This window comes from Parasteatoda tepidariorum, chromosome 12 (genome assembly GCF_982258835.1).
Source record: "Parasteatoda tepidariorum strain Cologne lab strain chromosome 12, Ptep-v5.0, whole genome shotgun sequence".
In the NCBI taxonomy this organism is placed as follows: Eukaryota; Metazoa; Arthropoda; class Arachnida; order Araneae; family Theridiidae; genus Parasteatoda; species Parasteatoda tepidariorum.
Window position 1 is genome coordinate 31124408 of NC_141766.1, and position 20157 is coordinate 31144564.

The following is a 20157-nucleotide window of genomic DNA, read 5'->3' on the forward strand; positions in this document are numbered from 1 at the left end:
AAAACCAAACAAAATAGAACATAATAAAAATATATACAGTAGATAACTGTTTATACACTTTTTCACCTCAACAGTAGTGCAACATGTTACTACTCCTATACTATTACATTATACGGAAGATAATTTCCTTTTAACGCTTTACAAATTTGATTATCAAATAGCAAACACTCCAAAACTGCACTAAAATAATATGATTGTAAAATGCATGTTAGATACTATATTTGTTACTTTTCAAATGTTTTAAATATAAAGTAAAAATTTTTTTATTTTCGTTTTAATTTTTTTGCATACATACTTTTGCATTCATTATTTTTTCTGTACTATCTAATTGCTTTCTTAAAAACCACTGTAATTAACCAGGAAGATTAACTTAATTAATATACAGTACAATTTATTATTATTGAAATCTAAAAAAAAATTGGCTTAAAATGGGATTATTTAGTTGGAGGATACATGTTTATTAATTTATACTGACTTAATAACTTTTTATGTTTAAATTAAGAAAAAAAAACTATATGTCAGTCTTTAATATCCAATACATTAAAATTTTTTAATACAATTCAATTACAAGAAATGAAAGGAGAAAAACACTGTAGATAATATTATGCAAATTGTAATTCATTCAAGCAACAGCCAGCTGTTGGCAAAGGGGGTCAAAAACGTTATGGAAAAACAGAATTAGAAAGGCAATGAGATCAGCATTGAACACCAGTCACCTTTAAAATAACACATAATAAAATTAAATTGGTTTTTAAACTATAATTTATAACAGTAACAAATTTTTCTATTATAAAAAATTTAAAATTAAAGTGCCTAAATATATTATTCTCAGATTAAATTCCACTTAGTTATAAATATTTAAAGTCTTGGCTCATCAACTGCCTTCAGTTGTGGAAATATTTCATTTTCATGATGGTCTTTTTAAAAGCATATAACCAGTCCTCTACTGTACTATGAATTAACATAGAGCCAAATATAATAAATGAATATATATAAATTTACATAATAGAAAATAAATATGAATAAACATAATTTACAAAATAATTTTTTGTAACTTCAAACTTAATTTTTAAAAAAGGCAAAAGGAATCTGAATAAACATTTTTTATTTAAATGGAAGACACAAATTGAGAATAGGCTTAAAATACCTATGAAAACAGAAAGCATAGATGACATTTCTACACTAAATGAATGAAGCATAAAAGTTTACCAAAGCATGTAATGGGCAACATGAGTACAAAATGTATAAAAGTGCACTAGTTGGTAATATTGCATAGTTGATATCATTAAATATAATAGTATTATAATAGACAAGACATTATTATACACCAGAGAACAAGTAAACACTTAATGACAGTGACAAAAATACATTAACACACTTTAATTCTATCACGCTATATGACATATTTAGTTAAAATTTATCACAAAGGGGAAACTAATGCTGTATAGATTTACACAAAGCCTTGGAGAGTTAAGTCTATTTGTAAAGCTTAACACAGAAATTTACTGCCATTTTTTTTAAAGTGGACAGAGATGAAATAAATCAAATCACTATTTTATAACATTAAAAATCTGTAGTATTTTAACAAGAGCTACAAAAAAGCATCAGAGATATCAGGGAGTATTATTTACTATAGTATTTTATCTGTTTTGAATGCTAATGTGTACAGCATAAACTGCAGTACTCTATTATTTGTTTTTTTACCGCACATTTAATAAATTGATATGACACGATAAATTTACATTAAAGTGGGGAACTTTTAAACGTCTATAAGTGAAACTATCACTCTACAAATATTCTTAGATTGCACAGTTAGACTGATATGATTAGTATGTGTTAAGACATTACTATATATTATGATTAATGTGTGCAAAAATTCTGACATTAATAATATAAATACTAGTCACTACAAATTTTTTTCCAGTGAACTATTTATGTCCATTATCTCATGTAAAGGATGCTTGAACATTACCTTAAAAGAAAAAAAAATTAATCGCGAATATTTTTCTAAATACATATTTAACGAAGAAAAATATATTTTATTATTTTTTTATCACTAAGTGATATCTTAATTTTGATTACTATGAGTATGTTTATGTAATTTTTGTAGTTTTCAGTTATGTAATAATATATCATTGTGAGCTCAAACAACTTAAACTTTAAAAATTGATTTTAGAAAAAGAGCACTTTACTGAAACAAACATCAGTGTCACATAATAAAAAAAAGAAAACTAAATTTGCAGAAAATGATGCAGAATATTACTTTTTAGTTAGATTTAACACTTTAAAATAAAAAATACACTATAATAATAGTATTCTATAACAGTGACAACACAGTTTTCAAATAAATTTATACTAAGATCTACTTTACACAAATATATATATGTTTCAGAACAACAATAAAAAAAATATTTTAAACTTATGCTAGTATACAAATTAGCTAAAGCTGTTTTAAACCATAACAAATAAAAGAAACCCTGGATCCCAAAACAAAACAAATGGCACTGTTATTGCACTCTTTTCAAAGTAAACAATAAAATTATTTTTCTAACTCACATGAATCCATGTATTAGGTGGGATCAAATTATATACAACTGTATGTACAGGTTATTAAATACAAAATGAACATATTATTTTACAATGACAATAGGAATGTCCAGGTAAGATATTGAGTTAGAATTTTTTATTTTATTAAAGTAGAATTTTTTATTTTATTAAAGTATTTAATGAGGGTGTTGGAGACAAGAGTATGTAGTCAAATGCAAAGCAATTATTAATTCATTGGTAAATTAAGTAGAATTACAAACTACATTTAAACACACTAAGCTCCATCTAATTTGCTAAAAATTCAGTTTAAAGTGCCCTTTACTTTCCAAACTATCAAAAATAAAAGATACCAGCAAAAACAAAGTTTTATTAAACTGTAACAAAACCTGCACTAAAATATAATGTAAGGACTTTCTGATATAAGAGGTAATAATTCACATTGAAAAATATATTATAAAATTTAGATGCACAACAATTTTTAGAATAAATCTAAAATAAAACTATTTGAACGAAATGAAGCTAAGTGATGACACCCTTCATAACATAAAAATAATTTTCAATAAAAATATTATAGCATTGAATAGAATAGTTTCTCATTAATTTATTGTATAAAGAAATTAACTCAAGGAAGTGAAAAACACAAATTAAAAAATTAAGAAAATGCTTTCCTAATATTTATGTTTTAAATAGAAGTATAAATAAATAATTTACAATTAATAATTTTTAATTAGATAACTACAAACAGCTTTCAAGTAAGTAATTATTTCATCAATAATGTCAAAAGTTATAATAAAATAAAAACAAATGATTATAATAATTACAAACTTCAATAATAAGGGAAAGTATATCAGTGTTATGAAACAATAGATGAGTCTAAATGTAAAAGAATTTTCTCAAGAGTTTTTAGTCTACGAGCTAAACATGTCATAGAAAGAATTAAGACTTGGGATTTGGGTTCAATAGGCAAAATAGCTAGCATCCACCAAAACCATGAAGGGCCATCTGGATTGGTCAGATAATTTGATTCCATTCTTGGCATCGGACCAAAATGTTGCAAAATTTGATGCTTTGTATCTTGAGGTAAACGCATAAACCAACCTTGAGATATTTTGTATAAATGATCATGCAATTGCTTTAGATCTAAAGAAAAAGAATACATGATGAGAAAACAACATTTTTATAACATATAATACATTCAATACAAAGAAAGCATCCATGATACATTAGAATTGAATTCTCCTTTTACCTTAAACAAAGTTTTGTTTTTATATGAAACATCGAATATATAAGTTTCAGACCAGGAATTTATTCTTAAAATAAAAAAGGAATTAAAAGAAATTTAAAATGCAAATGCCTTTCATAGAAAGAAGGTAGGAATATTCTTAAGACCTTTAAAATGACCCCTTTAAATCAAACGTTAGATGAAAAAAGTGATTACACAAGCATGATTGTGTTTTTCAACACAGCTATTTCTAATAAATACTCTACGTCTTTTGTTTCATAAAATATGTTAATTAATTAATTTTTTAGACATATATACATACCCTGAATAAAAAATCCTGATAAAACATCATCTTTTATATATTCAACCGAACCAGTGTTGTAACCATCACGTTCCCCTTTACTTAATATGCGAAATCTTTTACTTCCAACAGTATCAACAACAGATCTTCCATCAGGAAAATATCGAACATCCTTAATTTCCAAAATTGTTCCATACTCAGCAATGCTAAAAAAGAAAACATAAAAATAAAACTAATTTTAATAGGAACAAATTACTTTTCACAAAATTATACCTTTTGTCTAATTGTAAAGCATTTTAAACAAAAAAATACAGTTGCACATCTTTATCAGGAGCATCATTAGGACAAATCATCTTGTCCCTTAAATAGAGATAGCTCATAAATCAAAGAGAATAAGAAAAGTAAAAAAAACCCATTTAATTCCATTAGAAATTCAAATTCCCAGGCTTTGTTCTACTTTTTTATGCAGTCTGCTTCATGTTGCTATCTACTGACTTTACTTTACCACAAATAGTTATAAAAATAATATGCCTTTACTTAAATTTGTTCAATCAACCATTGAGGCTCCAACTAGTAGAGTCTGATTGTTTTGTTTTTTCGTGTATTAACTTGTAGGAATGTCTTATTTTTATTCATAGAGATATTTCATGTTCTTACGGGAGAAAAAAAAACAGTTGAAAACTACTATATCAATATTTTACGATTCAGTTCTTCTAAATATAAAAGTTTTTCTATGTTCTTGTAATTTAGAACCCATAAATTTTTATAAATATTTCTTCATTATCATTTAGCACATAACTAACTTGGGCTGTATTTATTCCAAAATTCTGTCTTAAATCACACAAATTAAGCTTTTCAATTTCTACTAGATTAATTATGTTAACTTTCCTTTTCAATATACATTTTTTCCTCTGTGAAACCAGAGTAATAATATGTAAAAGAATAAAACTACACTTCTCACACATTACAGCCTACGCAAGAACCTAACAGATAAAAATTTTTCCTACGCACTTAAATTTTTTTTTTTTGAATTAACAGCTTTTTGATTATCATTGGGTGGTTTGTCCATTAAAGTTTGATTTGACCAAATTGTTTCTAATTGACCATTGTTTCCAACAATACAATCAAGTCAGTTTCTGGGAGGTAAGAAATCTTCTCCCTCCTTCTACTAACAATTAATTTTTTCATTGAATGTGAAATTTCTCCTCATTGCACCATGGCAAGGTCTGAAGCAGCAATTATTAAGAGAAGGATAAATATATTAATAAAGAGTATTTAAACTTTGATTTTGTATTTCTTTATCTCCAATTTAATTTTGAAACTTTCTTCAGTTTCCTTTAAATAGTATACCTTATTTAAAGGTAAATATATTAAAGCTCCTATTCAAAGCATAGGTGTAGTATGAGGTGGGAGGACACTTTTCGTTTATAGAAAACTGTTTATTTTAAGTTTTATGTGTACATGCATATTTATGTTTTATATATATATAAATGTATCAATAAAACTTCCAACTTTATGAACAGTTTTTTGAAAACAAAAGGTGAGCTACCTCACCTTCACAAGGGCTTATGATTCAAAGGGACCTTAAATAGAAGATCATTTAAAATTGTCCCTTACATGATGTACAACTGTAGTTAAAAGTGAAATAGTTAAAATGTAAAAAATTGCTAAATATTAGCAGTTTGGATAACTTTTTCCTTAAAATAAGACAGGATTTTCTTTCAGTAAAGAATTATCCTAAAGTGATAGATCAAGTTATAGCTGAAATGTTAAAATTATGGAATGCTTATAATATAAAAATTTATATCAATCTAGATAGTCAAAGATAAATAATTATTTCACACAATAAAATTTTTGAACTTTTTCTTTTTAGTTCTAAAAGGGAGAATTTTTCGTGTATTTGATTGTCTGGCACAAGAAAATAATTGAAATGCAAAATAAAATTAAAACGAGATAATTACTTGTTATCAATATAAGCACACATTCCAAATTTGCGATTGCCAGATTCCATGCATTGCCTAATCATAAGTCTGTAACGTGGTTCAAAAATATGAAGAGGACAAGGTACAGTTGGAAAAGATGTGGTACACACGAAAAGAGGAATTTCGTGATTTGGATCCTTTCCAGCACTAAAAATAAAATGTGAATTTAGGAAGAGTTTAAAAAAATCAATTAAAGAGTCAATCAATACTTCTTAAGAAGGAAAATATATTAAAAAATATAAATGAACAGCTATACTTTTGATAAAGAATCAAATTTTCATGGTTTAATCTGTTTCTATACCTTTTTATCCCTCTTAAGTATGACCCCCTAATATAGCAATGCTCCATAATAACAATCAACACAAAAAGCCCCATCCAGTATGCCGTAGTCAGAAGTGGCGGATTTCAGGTAGCTAAACTACTGTAGTCAATAAATTTTTTTCACAGTTTGTTGCATGTGTTACTTTTTAAAAAAAGTAGAGAGCACAAAAAAATAGTTATTAGCTATTCCTGGTAACTACTTTTAATGTTAGTTTAGTAAAGACGCAAGGCTTAAAAATAACTAATTTTTCAAACCTCGATTAATACAATCTCTGCAGGTTCGTCAATGAATGCAATGAGAAAGTCCCAGGAGTGTGACTAAGCGTTAATAAGAATTATGTATTACGAATATTTAAACTAGCCATTACGAATAATAGCTAATTGATTACCTTCACATGTGAATGTACTCTCATGTAACATTGATGTTATTTCAATAGAAAGGAATATATTCTCTCTGTAATTTTCAAAGTATTTTATTTCTTAGTGGAATTAAAAGAGCATTAAAAACTTAACAAAATTAAAAATATCCTAGCATTTTCTAAATTAAATATTTGCTATTGAGAAAGTCATAAAAAGTTGAAGATTAAAAGAACAAATTCGTAAAAAATGCATTAAAATAACAAACTATGTCATGCAAACGCGAATAAATATTTCGTAATAATTCTTTATAAAATAAGCTAATTTTTTATTCAAAACCATTTTGAACATGGGTGTAAATGAAGTTCTCCAAAGTTAGTCTCCCAAAAGTAGTGAAGCAATGACTACATCTTGAAAGTAATTTGTAGTTACTACATTTCAAAAAATGTAGCAGTAGATGTAGTTAAATACATTTCTAATACAATAATTGCTGTTAACTACAAAAATAATGTTTTCCGACAACTGACCATAGGTATGATATCAGTTTAATGCCCATTACAACGTCTGAATGGAACTGAACCGATCATTTGAATACAGCGATCAAAGCTTAGACATTTAATTTAATAAGGTTTCAAAAAAATTTTTCAATTATTTTTTCTTTTAATGTTACTAGACATTAAATAAGAAACTTCTCGAGATTTTTTTGAATAAAGGAAAAATGACATAATTCTCTTTATTTGATTTGTATCCTAGGTGTCATGGTCTATGTCAAAAAGCTAGTGAAATAAAGATGTCTTCACGTCGATAGTAAATAATTTTTTGTGAATAGTTGATGGTGTGGGTGGTTAATTTTAAAAGTTAAAACAAGTAATCTTTGTTGTTATCTAGACATTATAAATATGGACACTCAGAACCAATGTATTATTTTCAAAATATTTTCCTATATAATAAAATACTTTGAAAGTATTTTCAAGCATGTATTAACATGCAGAATAATAATAACAGCTAATTATTATTGATTATTCTGCTAGTTTTAAAATTCTTATTGAAGTGAAGAATTGCTTGGTTAAAATTAGTTTTTTTTACCTATGAATAATTATTTAAAGTTTTTTTTTTTGCATTTATGGTATAACAACCACACATGTTATAACTTCCATTTTAATTCAAATGACAGAGGTTGTTATATCCAGCGTCAACTTTACCGTTATCAATTTAGGAGTGAAATAAAACCAGTTAAAGGTTACCTAGCGGAATTTGTTAATTTTTTTTTCATATTGGTGAACAAAGAAAACATATTACTCAGTCACATTTGCATAGCAATTTTAATACCAAGCAAAGTTTTTCCATTGAATGAAAACTATATATATGTAATGTTAGCTGTCATGTGAGCAAAACAAACAAGCACAGGATTTTAAAAAGAGCAAATTAATTTTATTTAATCATTATGTGATGATGGGAAAGAGAGAGAGAGTGACACAAACTCGTTGTGCTGCTCCATAAACGTTAGGGAAATTCTTGCAAAGAAAATCCGTACAATGTCTCGTTTTAGGTAATCAGTGAAATTTTAGTAATTGTTATTGGTTTATTAAATAGGTCGCGCGCTTCCTACAAAAAATAAAGAGAAAAATGTCTTACTTTTAATTAATGCATACTTGAACCAAAAATAGATTAAAAAATGCAAATTTAAAAGTGTGAGAAAGCGTTTCGCTTTGAATAATAAATTAAGAAAAGGATTTGTACAAAAGGAATAACATAAAAAGATTAATTGAAGCTTTTTATGTTACACACACACACACACACACATATATATATATATATATATATATATATATATATATATATATATATATATAAACAGCCAGGCTCTACGTAAGGTTAGTTAGGAGTTGTCAGATAAAAAGTAAAGCTTAATGGAAATCAAACAAAATTTAGAAAATTTAATAAGTTTGAAAATGATATCCATTATCAGCTGTTAGTAGGTTCCCTGTATATGACATAATAAGGCAATATCTTTATACATGTAATAATGAATTTGAGATAATCAGAGATTAGAATTATGTACTTAATCTATAGCCGCACTCTTAATCTATAGCCGCAATGTAACCTTTTTTTAATACACTAAAAATTGTGTTGTTTCTTAATTTGAAATATGTTTCAAGTAATTATGTTAGACAGAAATCATAAATTACAAATCTTACTTAGCAAGTTCTTCCATTTCTTCAATAAATAATGCTTTCCTTTGAAAATATTCAGTAGAGAATACATTTGCCATAACTAATTCAATCATTTCGTTCGTGCTTTGAACACGTTCAGCTAAGCACTGAAAAAAATGGTGATTCATTAAGGGGAAGAACAAGAAAAGTTGAATGAATGATCAAAGTTAATACAGGTTAAAACTTTTTCTTCAGAGAAAGTTTATAAAAAATTAATTCACAGCATTATTATTTCAGCATTCATAACCCCATGAAAGCCAAAAGCTAAAGTAAAAATACATTGACATAAAAAGTGCAATTAATATTGATAAAAATAAATTGCATAACATTAAAATATACATTATTAATATTAAAACAACCAAAACAATTACACTTTAGCCACTAACAATTTTTTAATTCTAATTTTTTGAATTTTTCTCATGTAAAAATCATATTTGAGCAAATTGCTTTTATAGAAATTTGACCCTTTTTTAATTCTGAAATTCTGGTGGGTAACTAATTGTTAATGTCAACCTTTCTTATTTCAACATGATAAATTTCATATGTATACATAAGTAGACACTGTGTTTTTTGAGCATGATGGAAATAATACTTTTACTTCTTAGAATAAAAAAAGAGAATTGTTAATGTCAACCTTTCTTATTTTAACATGATAGATTTCATATGTGTACATTAGTAGGCACTGTGATTGGTGCATGATGGAAATGATACTTTTATTTCTTAGAATAAAAAAAAGAGAATTCTGTAAAAACCTAAATGTGAAAAAATTTTAAAAATATTCCATTATGTGAAGCATGAAAAAAATTTATTCGTTAAAGGGATAGATTAAATGAGTCCTTAGAAGTTTTCCTCTAGTACTGATTTTTGATTGTAAGGTTCAGATTTTTTTTAAATAACTTAAATTAATAAATCTAATATATTTTTATTCTTAGTTATTACATTTTATACTTTATTGGTTTTTACCCAAGCATTATTTATTCAGAGTTGATATCTTTCTGCACTTTTTGGGAAAATTTCTAACATTTTATTGTATTATTCTTTGCTTTGTAATATTGATTTAAAGTTATTTTCCACAACATGTATAACACTGTTTAAAATATTTTTCAAAAAGCGCAGTAGTTGGCAGTCCTGTATATTCAAAATTGCGAAGGAATAAAAAATTTTTTACGGAATGAAAGCAGCTAATTTGAAGTTTAAAGTAAGGAAAAATGCTTTAAGATTTAATGTATTGCTAAACAAAATAATTTCCTTTGTTAGATAAAAATGCTATAAATTACTAAACTTATTTGTTTAAAACATATAAAAATAATTATTTTTAAGGTAGAAATTAAAGAAGACATCTATTTCACTACCGCAATGTTTTCCAACTATAGATGTCCTTTATAATATATGGTGAAGAGAAACTACTTGCACACTAGCAACTGTTACTACTTACACATAAAGAAAATAAATTTCTATTTTATCAGTTTTTTTGATTTAGGCAGAATTTTTTATCCCACGACAATTAAAATTTCCTAATATTTTTCCATACTTTTTAGCATGCACTTTATAGAATTCTTTAAAATACTTTAATTTTGCATGTTTTTTCAAAGTGTGAAGTTTTAATAAAAAGGTCTTGTTTTAGTGCACATAACAAGTTATGAACAGATATTTTTAAAAACAATAAGACCTCTAGGTTCATACATAAAAAGAGGAAAGAAAGAAAAATTGTGTACTGAATAAGTAGCTAAATTATAAAACTTTTTGGAAAAGTAATGCATGCTTGTAGCAAGCTTCATTTTTCGACCACCAAGTGATAGCTTATTGAGAGTATTAAAAATATATTTGCAAATTAAAATTTTTTGAAAAATTTATTAAAACAAATATTTGTTATGTACATTGAAAACTTGCAGGCTTTGATCATATAGTTTATGTTTTTAAAAAATGGAATTTAGATTTTTTTCAAAACAACTTTTCTTAAAACTTAGCACAAATGTTTGGTGAAATCAGAAAATTCCTGGTTACTAGATATTTTAGTGCAGGAACTCTGACTTACAAATGTTTTTCAAACTTGATCATTGTTTTGCTTCTTGATCATTGATTACTATCTTCATAGACAGTAACAGTTATCAAGTGAAATAAAATATACATAAAACATAATGCAGAAAAAGTGACCTCAAAATTTATAATGCTTTATATTTCAAATTAAAAAAAAAAAAATTAAACAGTTTTTAAAATTAACTAAGTCATAAAAAGCTATTAAGAAAATAGTAGTTTAGTTCTGAAAATTCTCAGATTTACAGAACAAAATTTAAAAAATATTTTAACCATGTTCAGTCAATTAATGTGATGTTTAAACAACAGACCGAAAATATATTTATAATACTTACAGTGGTGAGAGAAGTTTTACAGAGGGGACAAGTTGGTTGATGATCAAAACAGCGATATAAGCAAACTCTGCAAAATGTGTGGCCACAAGGAGTAGTAATTGGTTCCCACAAAAACCTTAACAAGAAAATAAATCTTAAGTAATACTATATAATAATATTAGTATCAATTCTTTAAAAAAGTTTCAGTTGAGTCTGAGAAAAAAACATATAGACTTAGCTTTGTAGACAACTTCTGATATATGATTCGAAAAAAATAGTTGTTCATTTAAATTGTAATTTTAGCTACATTAATATCTAGGTATAAAACACATTTTCATTTTTTAAATTTACTTATTTATACATTCTTTTTTTAACTGGCCATATTTAGCGATATGCTTGCACAACTTTTTTAGGGGGGAAAACATAAATTTATAGATATTTCGAATTAGAAGTTGAGTGAGTAGGGTTTTTTGTGTTACCAAAAAAAAAAAGATGCAATAATTTTGAAAAGTTACTTTTTTAAACTTTAATTTTTATAAACTTAAATCTTTTCACTTGTCTTCATTAAAAGTGTCTTAAAGTTCCTAAGTAACATATAATAGCTAGTTGTAAAAGTAGAGCAATAAAAGTACTAGAGTAAAATAACTTATTTTTCCTTTTGTAATCAAATAATATATTTTTATAAACAAATAAATGAATTTATATATAAAAAAGATTATTTTAATAATAAATTAGCTAAGGAGCTTAAAATGTATAAGATCGCAATAATTCTATACTTCATTGAACTCCATTACTGTTTTCAAAACGTGATATCCTGAAGATTATTTAAATAAATAAAATTAAAAAAACTTTGGAACCTACGCGTTCTTCTTTTTTTAATTTTTGCCCAGATAGTACTTTATAATCAAATATTGAATAAGGGAGACTATTAGCACAATATGAATAATAACAATGAGCCAAAAGGAAGTAAAATGCAGTGTTTTATTATGAATTAACATCAACTTTCAACAGAAAAGACAAATACTAAAATGTGTAAACCTTTATAACTATAATAGCCCACCCTTATAAAATATGTCTGGGCATGCTTATGATTTTGAAGCTGATCAACAAATGGCATTATTAACTCAGTCTGATGTCAAAGAAAAGAAAAAACATAGAAAAGATAACTACAATTGGAGCTCAGGAGTTCAAAATCCCACATTTCCAAGAGGGGAAAAAAAGGTAAACCCTAAGGGACTTCAAATAAATTAAGAATTATGTCAAGATCAATTCTTAAAATGAAACAATATAATATAGTAGTTTAAACATTTTGTACAATAAAGAAATGAAATAAAACTATAAACAAATTGTTTGGTAAATTAATTCGCATGGTTTTAATAACATAAATAACATGACAAGTCAAAGAAACCATAATACAACTAGAAAATATCTGATTAATAACCAAAAAATTTACTGCAACTTCAAATAGAGTAGCTTATTTCGGGCTAACATAGCAATAAGCAAACCATTTTATTTCAAATTTAAATTTGAGTAAATAGAATATAAGAAAATCTAATAAATATTTTTCAGTACCTCATGCACAATGGACATTCAAAATCCTGCTTGTCAATAAGAGATGCTCCAATTCTATTAATCACAAACTTTTCTCCTGAATAAATAGAAAATTCACTGTTAAAAACAATAAGTAGCAACAGGAGATGCAAGTTGGAGATTAGTAGCAGGTCTGAGCATACATAGCAAATTGTGAACACTCATCTTTGTCAATTAGTTCAGCCAAATGAGTAATCTTTTTATTGACTCGATGATTAGTTTACCTGAATGTATGTGTGTTTCCAGAAACAGTGTCATTTCTGTATCCCCTACATCAGGGATGGCGAACCAATGGCACGCGACACAATATTTTGGGCACTCCACCGATCACAATTGTTGTTACACTATGAATTGTTATTACACAAATGCTATTACGCTATGAAGCATATGTAACAATTAAATTAAAATTCACAAAAAACAAACAAAATAATAAACAATTATTAATAGAAAAATTAAAAATTAATGCTAAAAAACAATTATTAACAGTAAAAAACAAGCTAACAATAAATAAATAACAAAAAAAATCAACAGTCCTGCTTAAAATAACATCTTACAATCTAATATAAGTTATTGGTCATCTAATCTGCAACAACAGAAGTCACACTGATGTTACTTTAAGTTGAATTACTTGTATAACTGAGACATTGCAAAATGTATTTTTTTTTCAATGTAAATAAAGAGTTTTGAGTTGATAGTATTTAGTATTATTCTTTTCCCAATAATCAGGAAGTCAAAATTATTTGACGGCACGTCTATGACCTCATTAAGCAATTTTTTAGAGAAAACGGCACGTTGGTGTATAAAGGTTAGCCACCCCTGCCCTACATGCTAAGAAGAATACAATATTTTAAAAAATGGAATTTTTAAATAGATACTACTTATTTTGTAGATTGTCTAGAACAAGTTACCTGGAAAATACACACAACATTTAGTTTCAAATATTTCAAACCAAGGTTGTAAAAAAATGTGCTTTTTACACGTCACCCACCATTATATTTATTGTTTTGAGCAACAATATTTTTTTCATAATCTATACTTATTTTTTTAAAAAAATATTTCTCAAAAATTTCAAATCAATTTTTATCCTAATACGCTTTTGTTTCGCACAAGACAAAAGGCCATGAATTTTTTGCCTTTATAAGCGATTCTGCCACTTTTAGACAGCTGACTACACATAACTTTCTTCATTCCCCTTTATGCCAAATATTCAGTATGTTGTGTGTTTGTTCAACTAGTTAAGATATGATTGCTGTTAATAATGATGAATGCTCTACATGATTTCATTTTATTCATGACCTAGCAGAAGACAGGCTGATATTTGAAAGATTTTTTAAATCCAATTATTTTCTTCTTCTAACAATTTACCTATTCCAGCAATTTATTTTATACACATAAATTATTTTGAGAAAAGTGGTTTAACTACGGAATAAAGTAGGTACTGTGTTGCTATTGCTTAAAAAGTAATTAAATAAATAAAGTCAAAAAAAATAATAAACAAGCAAAGGAAAATAAAGTCCGATCAAGTTTGTCCAATCAAGTTAACAATCTCAAAAACGCAATTCACATAATATATAAATTAAATTTAAAATATTTTAAACATGTTGTTCCATTCATTTGACTTTTTTTCATAAAGTTACACTTTTTCTGATAAACATAGTATTCTAGAACATGTACAGATTTGTAATAATAATTTTCCTGTTATACACTATTTTTTTTCAGAGAAAAAAGACTGGCTCACTATGCAAGTCAAGATGCAACTATAAGTGTGGAGAACAATCACAAAATAACAGAATTTTTTCGTATTATTATAATAAATTCATGCAGATTAGTAATAGTTTTATCAACACTAAAAATTTCACAAAATAACTTCCTATTGGAATTATTATCATTACCAGAATATTTTGTATCAATCAATTAAAGGGATAATTAAAACTTGTCTGGGTAAAATTTGCAATTAACTTTTCAATCAATTTATTACTTATATTTAATATGTCTCCACAACAAATTTAAGCTAATTCTGATTAAAGATTCTGACAGGTGATTTGGACCATTGAGTAATTTTTATACACTAAGTAATAATTGTTGCAAAATTTAAATGCATTTATATTTTTAAATGTTTCTACCATTTTTTTTGTACTTATTTTTGTCAAAAAAGCTAACTTTTCTTGAGATCTATTGAATTGATAAAAAAAAAATGTTTCATTGTCCCCTCCCTTTTTTAATTTTCTTCATTTGTGTTTAAAGACAATTTTTAAACTTTCATTTTCTAACCAAGCTTGACTCCAAATTCTATTCTCGAAGAGAAAAAGATTCAAACAATCTGAAAGTTATAGTCATTTTAAAATAGACTTGTTAGAAACAGTCAAACAAAAACAAAAAAAAAATTAAATAAATAAAATAAAAAATTACCACTAAGCTTTGTAATATCTTCACACAACTTTCTCATAAGAAGGACTAGATCTTGGTTTTCTTTTGGTTTATTCAGATGTTCACAGCTTATAACCTGCGAAAATATGTATCAAAATTATTGATGATGTAAGATGTCATATATTCATGGATAAACATGTGAAACAAGAGTTGAGATTTAAAATTATATTTTTTCTCTCTTTAAAAAAAAAGATGCTATTTTAAAAAGTTGTATAAGAGAATTTTAAATTAATTTCATGCAAAGAATTTTAAATAATTTCAGAAATTTTGACAATCATGCTTACTTTGCATTTAAACTAACTTCATTATAAGTTGCTTTTGAATAATTTTGAGCTTTCACTTATTTAATGATATTGATTATTATTACAATCAACTTATTACAGAATGGTTTGTTATTCCTAATGTTTAAATTCTTGCAAATTTGAACGTTAGTAAAATAGTTTATTAGTAATAGAATCTATGATCTAATTATTTATGATAAAATTATTAGATAATCAGCAATAATCACCAATTTTCAAGATTTTAAGAGTACACATTAAGCATAATTAACAAATCTTAACATTATTAATTAACATTAAAAAGTCAATTTTTTACTATACCAGGGATGATTATTACACTTACTGAAAATTTTATGTGTAAAAACTTGATAAGATATAAGTTTACATACTATTCATAGTTAATATAATTTTTTTTTAATAATTAAATTACTCATCAATAAAAATAACACACTTTTAAAGTAACTTACTTAAGAAAAAACTCAGTTCTGAAAGAACCTCGATACTGGATTTAAAAATTGCATGAATATTAATAATCACAATATTGGATTTTAAGAACACTAAAATACAAATCATATTATTGGGCTTTTGAATTGCGTAAATATGAATCGCGATACGCATGACTCTTTAGATTAAGTGAATAGGAATAGCTACATCTGATTTTAAACTCGCTTGAATATGAATCGCGGTGTAAGCTTTCTAAATTAGGTAAATACGAAAATCGATTTTAGATATTAAAATTGCGTGAACATGAATCTCACGATATTAGAGGATTCCGGCATAGTTTCAAAGATTTAAAAACTACGAAAATCCGACAAACCAAAAATTATAATTGCGGAAGAGTTGCATGTTTGAAAACATCTTGCTAACGCAATTCAGCGAATGTTTCAAAATTTAAATTCTAGATTGTAGAATTTAATTCTCACATTAAATTTTAAATTGCGGTGAAAATCTCATCGGATTACAAGTGATTCTTGGAAGTCCGCAAATCTGAAATAAGAATCAGATCAGAATCAAATCTGAAATTTTATATAATATATTTTATATTAATAGTGATTTCAAGGCTGAAAGCTAAAGATCTAAATTTAATTTCCTGCAGTTTTTTTTAACAATAATCAATACACACTTAAGGACAGAGAGAGAGAGAGAGAGAGCAAAAAGAGATTACTTATAAACTACACAATTTAAAACAGTATATTAAAAATTTTATAAAAATTTAAAAAGTTAGCATATTTAAAAATTTTCATCACATTTATAATAAATTTTGATTAAAAAATTAAATGATCTAACCTTTAAAGGGTCAAAAATATTTTCTAAATCCTTTGTCACTGAACTGCAATCACATTTCTTCATATATTTTGGATCTTTCAGCAAATGTTTATAGAAAAGCTATTAAAAGAAGTTTATTGTCAAACTTATGTACAAAATTCAAAGGAAAAGACAATTAGAAATTTTAAATATAATATTTTTAAAAATGTCCATGACTGGGTAATACATTTTATGCAGAATTCTGCACTTTTGAAAGTTGTTTGACTAACCCTCAAGAACTTACGCAATTTCATTTTTCCAAATTTCTTTGTTTTTGCTTAAATTGTATGTTAGCTTTCATCCACGATAAGTATAATTAGTATCAAGTATTGATATATGTGCGATCTTAACAAAGAACCAAACTGAGTTTCTGATACCAATGATTCAGTGTTTACTTTTATGTAGGTATTTTTATAGTTTGTTGCCTATAGTATATTCATAATTTATATAGTTCATTCCAACATCAATACCACATACATATATTTTATCTCATAATGTCCTATTTATGATACAATGTATGCATGAAACTAAGATAATTTTTGCTCTCTAAATTGATGAAAAATAAAGCAATTAATAAGACATCAGAAAAAAAAAATTTTTTTGTATAGAAAAGGAACTGTGTGAAAAATTAATTTAAATAATATTTTTCTGAATCTTTTTTACCTTTAGGAAATAAAGTTGATTACTGTAAAATTCTAGAAATTATAAAGAACACAGATTATTTAGAGAAATAAATTAAAAAAAAAAAACTTTTGTATATTTTACATAGATAAACCTTTGACTGCTCTAAATTCCATCCGTAAAAAGACAGTCATTCTTTATAAAAACATCTCGATAATTAAAAATATGAATCTCTATTTGAGAAAAATTAAAAATTATATATGTTTTACCTAAATATTACCCAAAAAAATATTTATAATTGCGATAGGAATATCTAGACTAAATATCAATACAGATGACACAGAAAATCAGAAAAAAACATGGTTAAGTAAAAAAAAAAAAATCATTTACAGTTATATAAATCATGTAATGAAAATTGCTTAGATATTTAAGTATAATGATTTTTGTTACATAAGATTCTAACATATTTGTAAGAAAACAAACTGGAGTATAATCTACACACAAGTATTAGAAAGTACATACTGTAAGATAAGTGAGAACACGCTAAACATACCTCAATAGCTTTGTCTTTAGCTTTATTATCACTGGGATGAAAAACAGAGCAGATTAAAAGTAACTGTATAGCTTCAAGATATTTTTCTGAGTTGACTAGTAAGTTTCCTTCCCTTAAGCACTCCTATAAATAAAATTACAAACCATGTAAAACTAGTAATTGCTTAAAAAATAATTGGAAACAAAAATAAATTTTTTTAACTCTCTTAGTTATAATTTATTCCAAATCAGGGTCGGCATTTTGGGTATTTCCCAGAAGACTGGAAGAAGCTTGAAAAAACTCGACAAAATGGAAAAAACTAAAATGAACATTACAATACAACACAGTGGTTTAGCAATACGTATTATGAATACTGCTTAAATTCAAAGAAATTAAGATTAATATTATACCAGAAAGTTAAGTTTTTAAATCAACTCTTTTAATTTTATACAGAAATTTAAAATCTAGGTACATTACATAAGAGTCAGTTTGGACATGTATATTTAACAGTTTTTGAATATGAAAACTAATAGGCTATTTGAAATTGTGAATTCAAAATATGATTGATAATAAAATATATGTTTTGTAAATGGTTTGTTAATTTGATAGAATTAATAAAATTTTATTACAAGATTTTTAAAGTTCTTTAATTATAAAATAGGGTTTTACTATATTCTTAAGTGAAATAGGTTTTTACATAAGTAAAATATTGGAGGACTAAAATTATTTTAATTTCCTAAGAAATTTAGTTTTCTTTCCAATCTTTGTTTTTAAGTTTTTGTAAACATAAAAAATAATACACCGGAATAAATAGCTTGGAAATTAATACTGCTGTTTAAACTAAAGTAGGGAACCGATTATCCGGAATGAGCGGGACCATCGCTATTCCGGATAACTGATTTTTCCGGTTTTCTGAATCGTTACAAAAAGCCATTTTTTTATTGTTAAACCCAACTAAAAAAATCTTTAGAAATAATCTAAAAAAGAAGAAAAAACAAAGTAATTCACTAATGATTATTTCCAAAATGATGGTAAGGTAAACATCTTTCAAAAAAGAAAGAAAAATCCTAAAATCTTATGAGGGAAAAAAAAATGTTCCTAAAAAAAATGGAGGGAAAATTTATCGAATTTTGTTCCGCGTTTTTGGTTTTCCGATTTCCGGATAATGGGTTCTTTACTGTACATTGCAATTATAAAGGCTTGGAAGAAACCTATTTCTTCTAAGGTGGTTTTTACAACTGTAGAAGAAACTTGCCATTCCAAACCTTTAGTTGACTGCTTCCCAGCAACAAAAACTAGATTTTCCCATTGATGCTCAAAAAGTAAAGTAGTACTTTTCAGGGACAAAATTTTGCTCTGAGTCATAATTCTTAGAGGGTTAATATAAAAAATAATTTATGGAAAAAAAAGGAGGTATAAAGTTGTCTTACTTTGAAAACAATGTTGCTTAAAAATGGTTTGGAGAAAAAAAAACAATGGGAGGAAATATTTCTTTGTTTAACTGCCAAAGAAAAATGTAAAAATAATAGTTAATTCATGTAATCAGTATCTCAGGTTTGGCCAAGGGTGACTCAGCCTTTCATCCCTTCAGTGGGTTGATAAAATGAGTACCAAGCATGCTTGGGAACTTAGCACTGAGGGCAACCGAAACATCTGCTCCTGCACAGTAGGAAATAATTATAGGCTTATTAGAAGGTACACAATGTGCCCCCCTAGGCATTGTTCAAATACCTTAGCCTTCTTTGGGCTATCATGCAACTGAGTTTAGTTTCATGTAATCAGTACTACACAATTAGAATTGTTTTTAACATTAGTTATAACTTAATCAATGTGTCCAAAAATAGACAAACACCATGGGAAATTTACTATGATGATTTTAATTTCTAGATGACCCATTTTTGAACTCATTGATTCAAATAAAAAATGGAGAAGAAACAGTCTTGTCTGTAGGCCATGTAATTTCTACAAAATTTGTTATATCTTGAAATGCTTATCTACAAGTACTAGTAGAGTGTAATTTTGATCCAACTATGTCTGCTCCCCCAGCCAGATGTGGTGTATATGATTTTCGTCTAAAACAGCTTGGGTCCAATTAGATTGAACTTTTCTTGAT

At 26.2% G+C, this 20157-nt stretch overlaps 1 protein-coding gene across 1 annotated transcript in view; it reads right to left on the bottom strand.

The window, feature by feature from the left end:
• Positions 1-2533: 2533 nt before the first annotated feature.
• LOC107440906 (LON peptidase N-terminal domain and RING finger protein 3) overlaps positions 2534-20157 on the bottom strand; it is a 40530-nt gene continuing 22906 nt past the window's right edge. Inside the window, exons 3-11 of the mRNA XM_016053989.4 lie at positions 18066-18188; positions 16874-16972; positions 15291-15384; positions 12864-12939; positions 11313-11427; positions 8929-9050; positions 6032-6199; positions 4092-4276; positions 2534-3687 (exon numbers count right to left, since the gene is read on the bottom strand). Of these exons, the coding sequence (XP_015909475.1) occupies positions 3401-3687; positions 4092-4276; positions 6032-6199; positions 8929-9050; positions 11313-11427; positions 12864-12939; positions 15291-15384; positions 16874-16972; positions 18066-18188 (1269 nt within the window). The 3' untranslated portion in view covers positions 2534-3400. The remainder of the gene's footprint in view (positions 3688-4091; positions 4277-6031; positions 6200-8928; positions 9051-11312; positions 11428-12863; positions 12940-15290; positions 15385-16873; positions 16973-18065; positions 18189-20157) is intronic.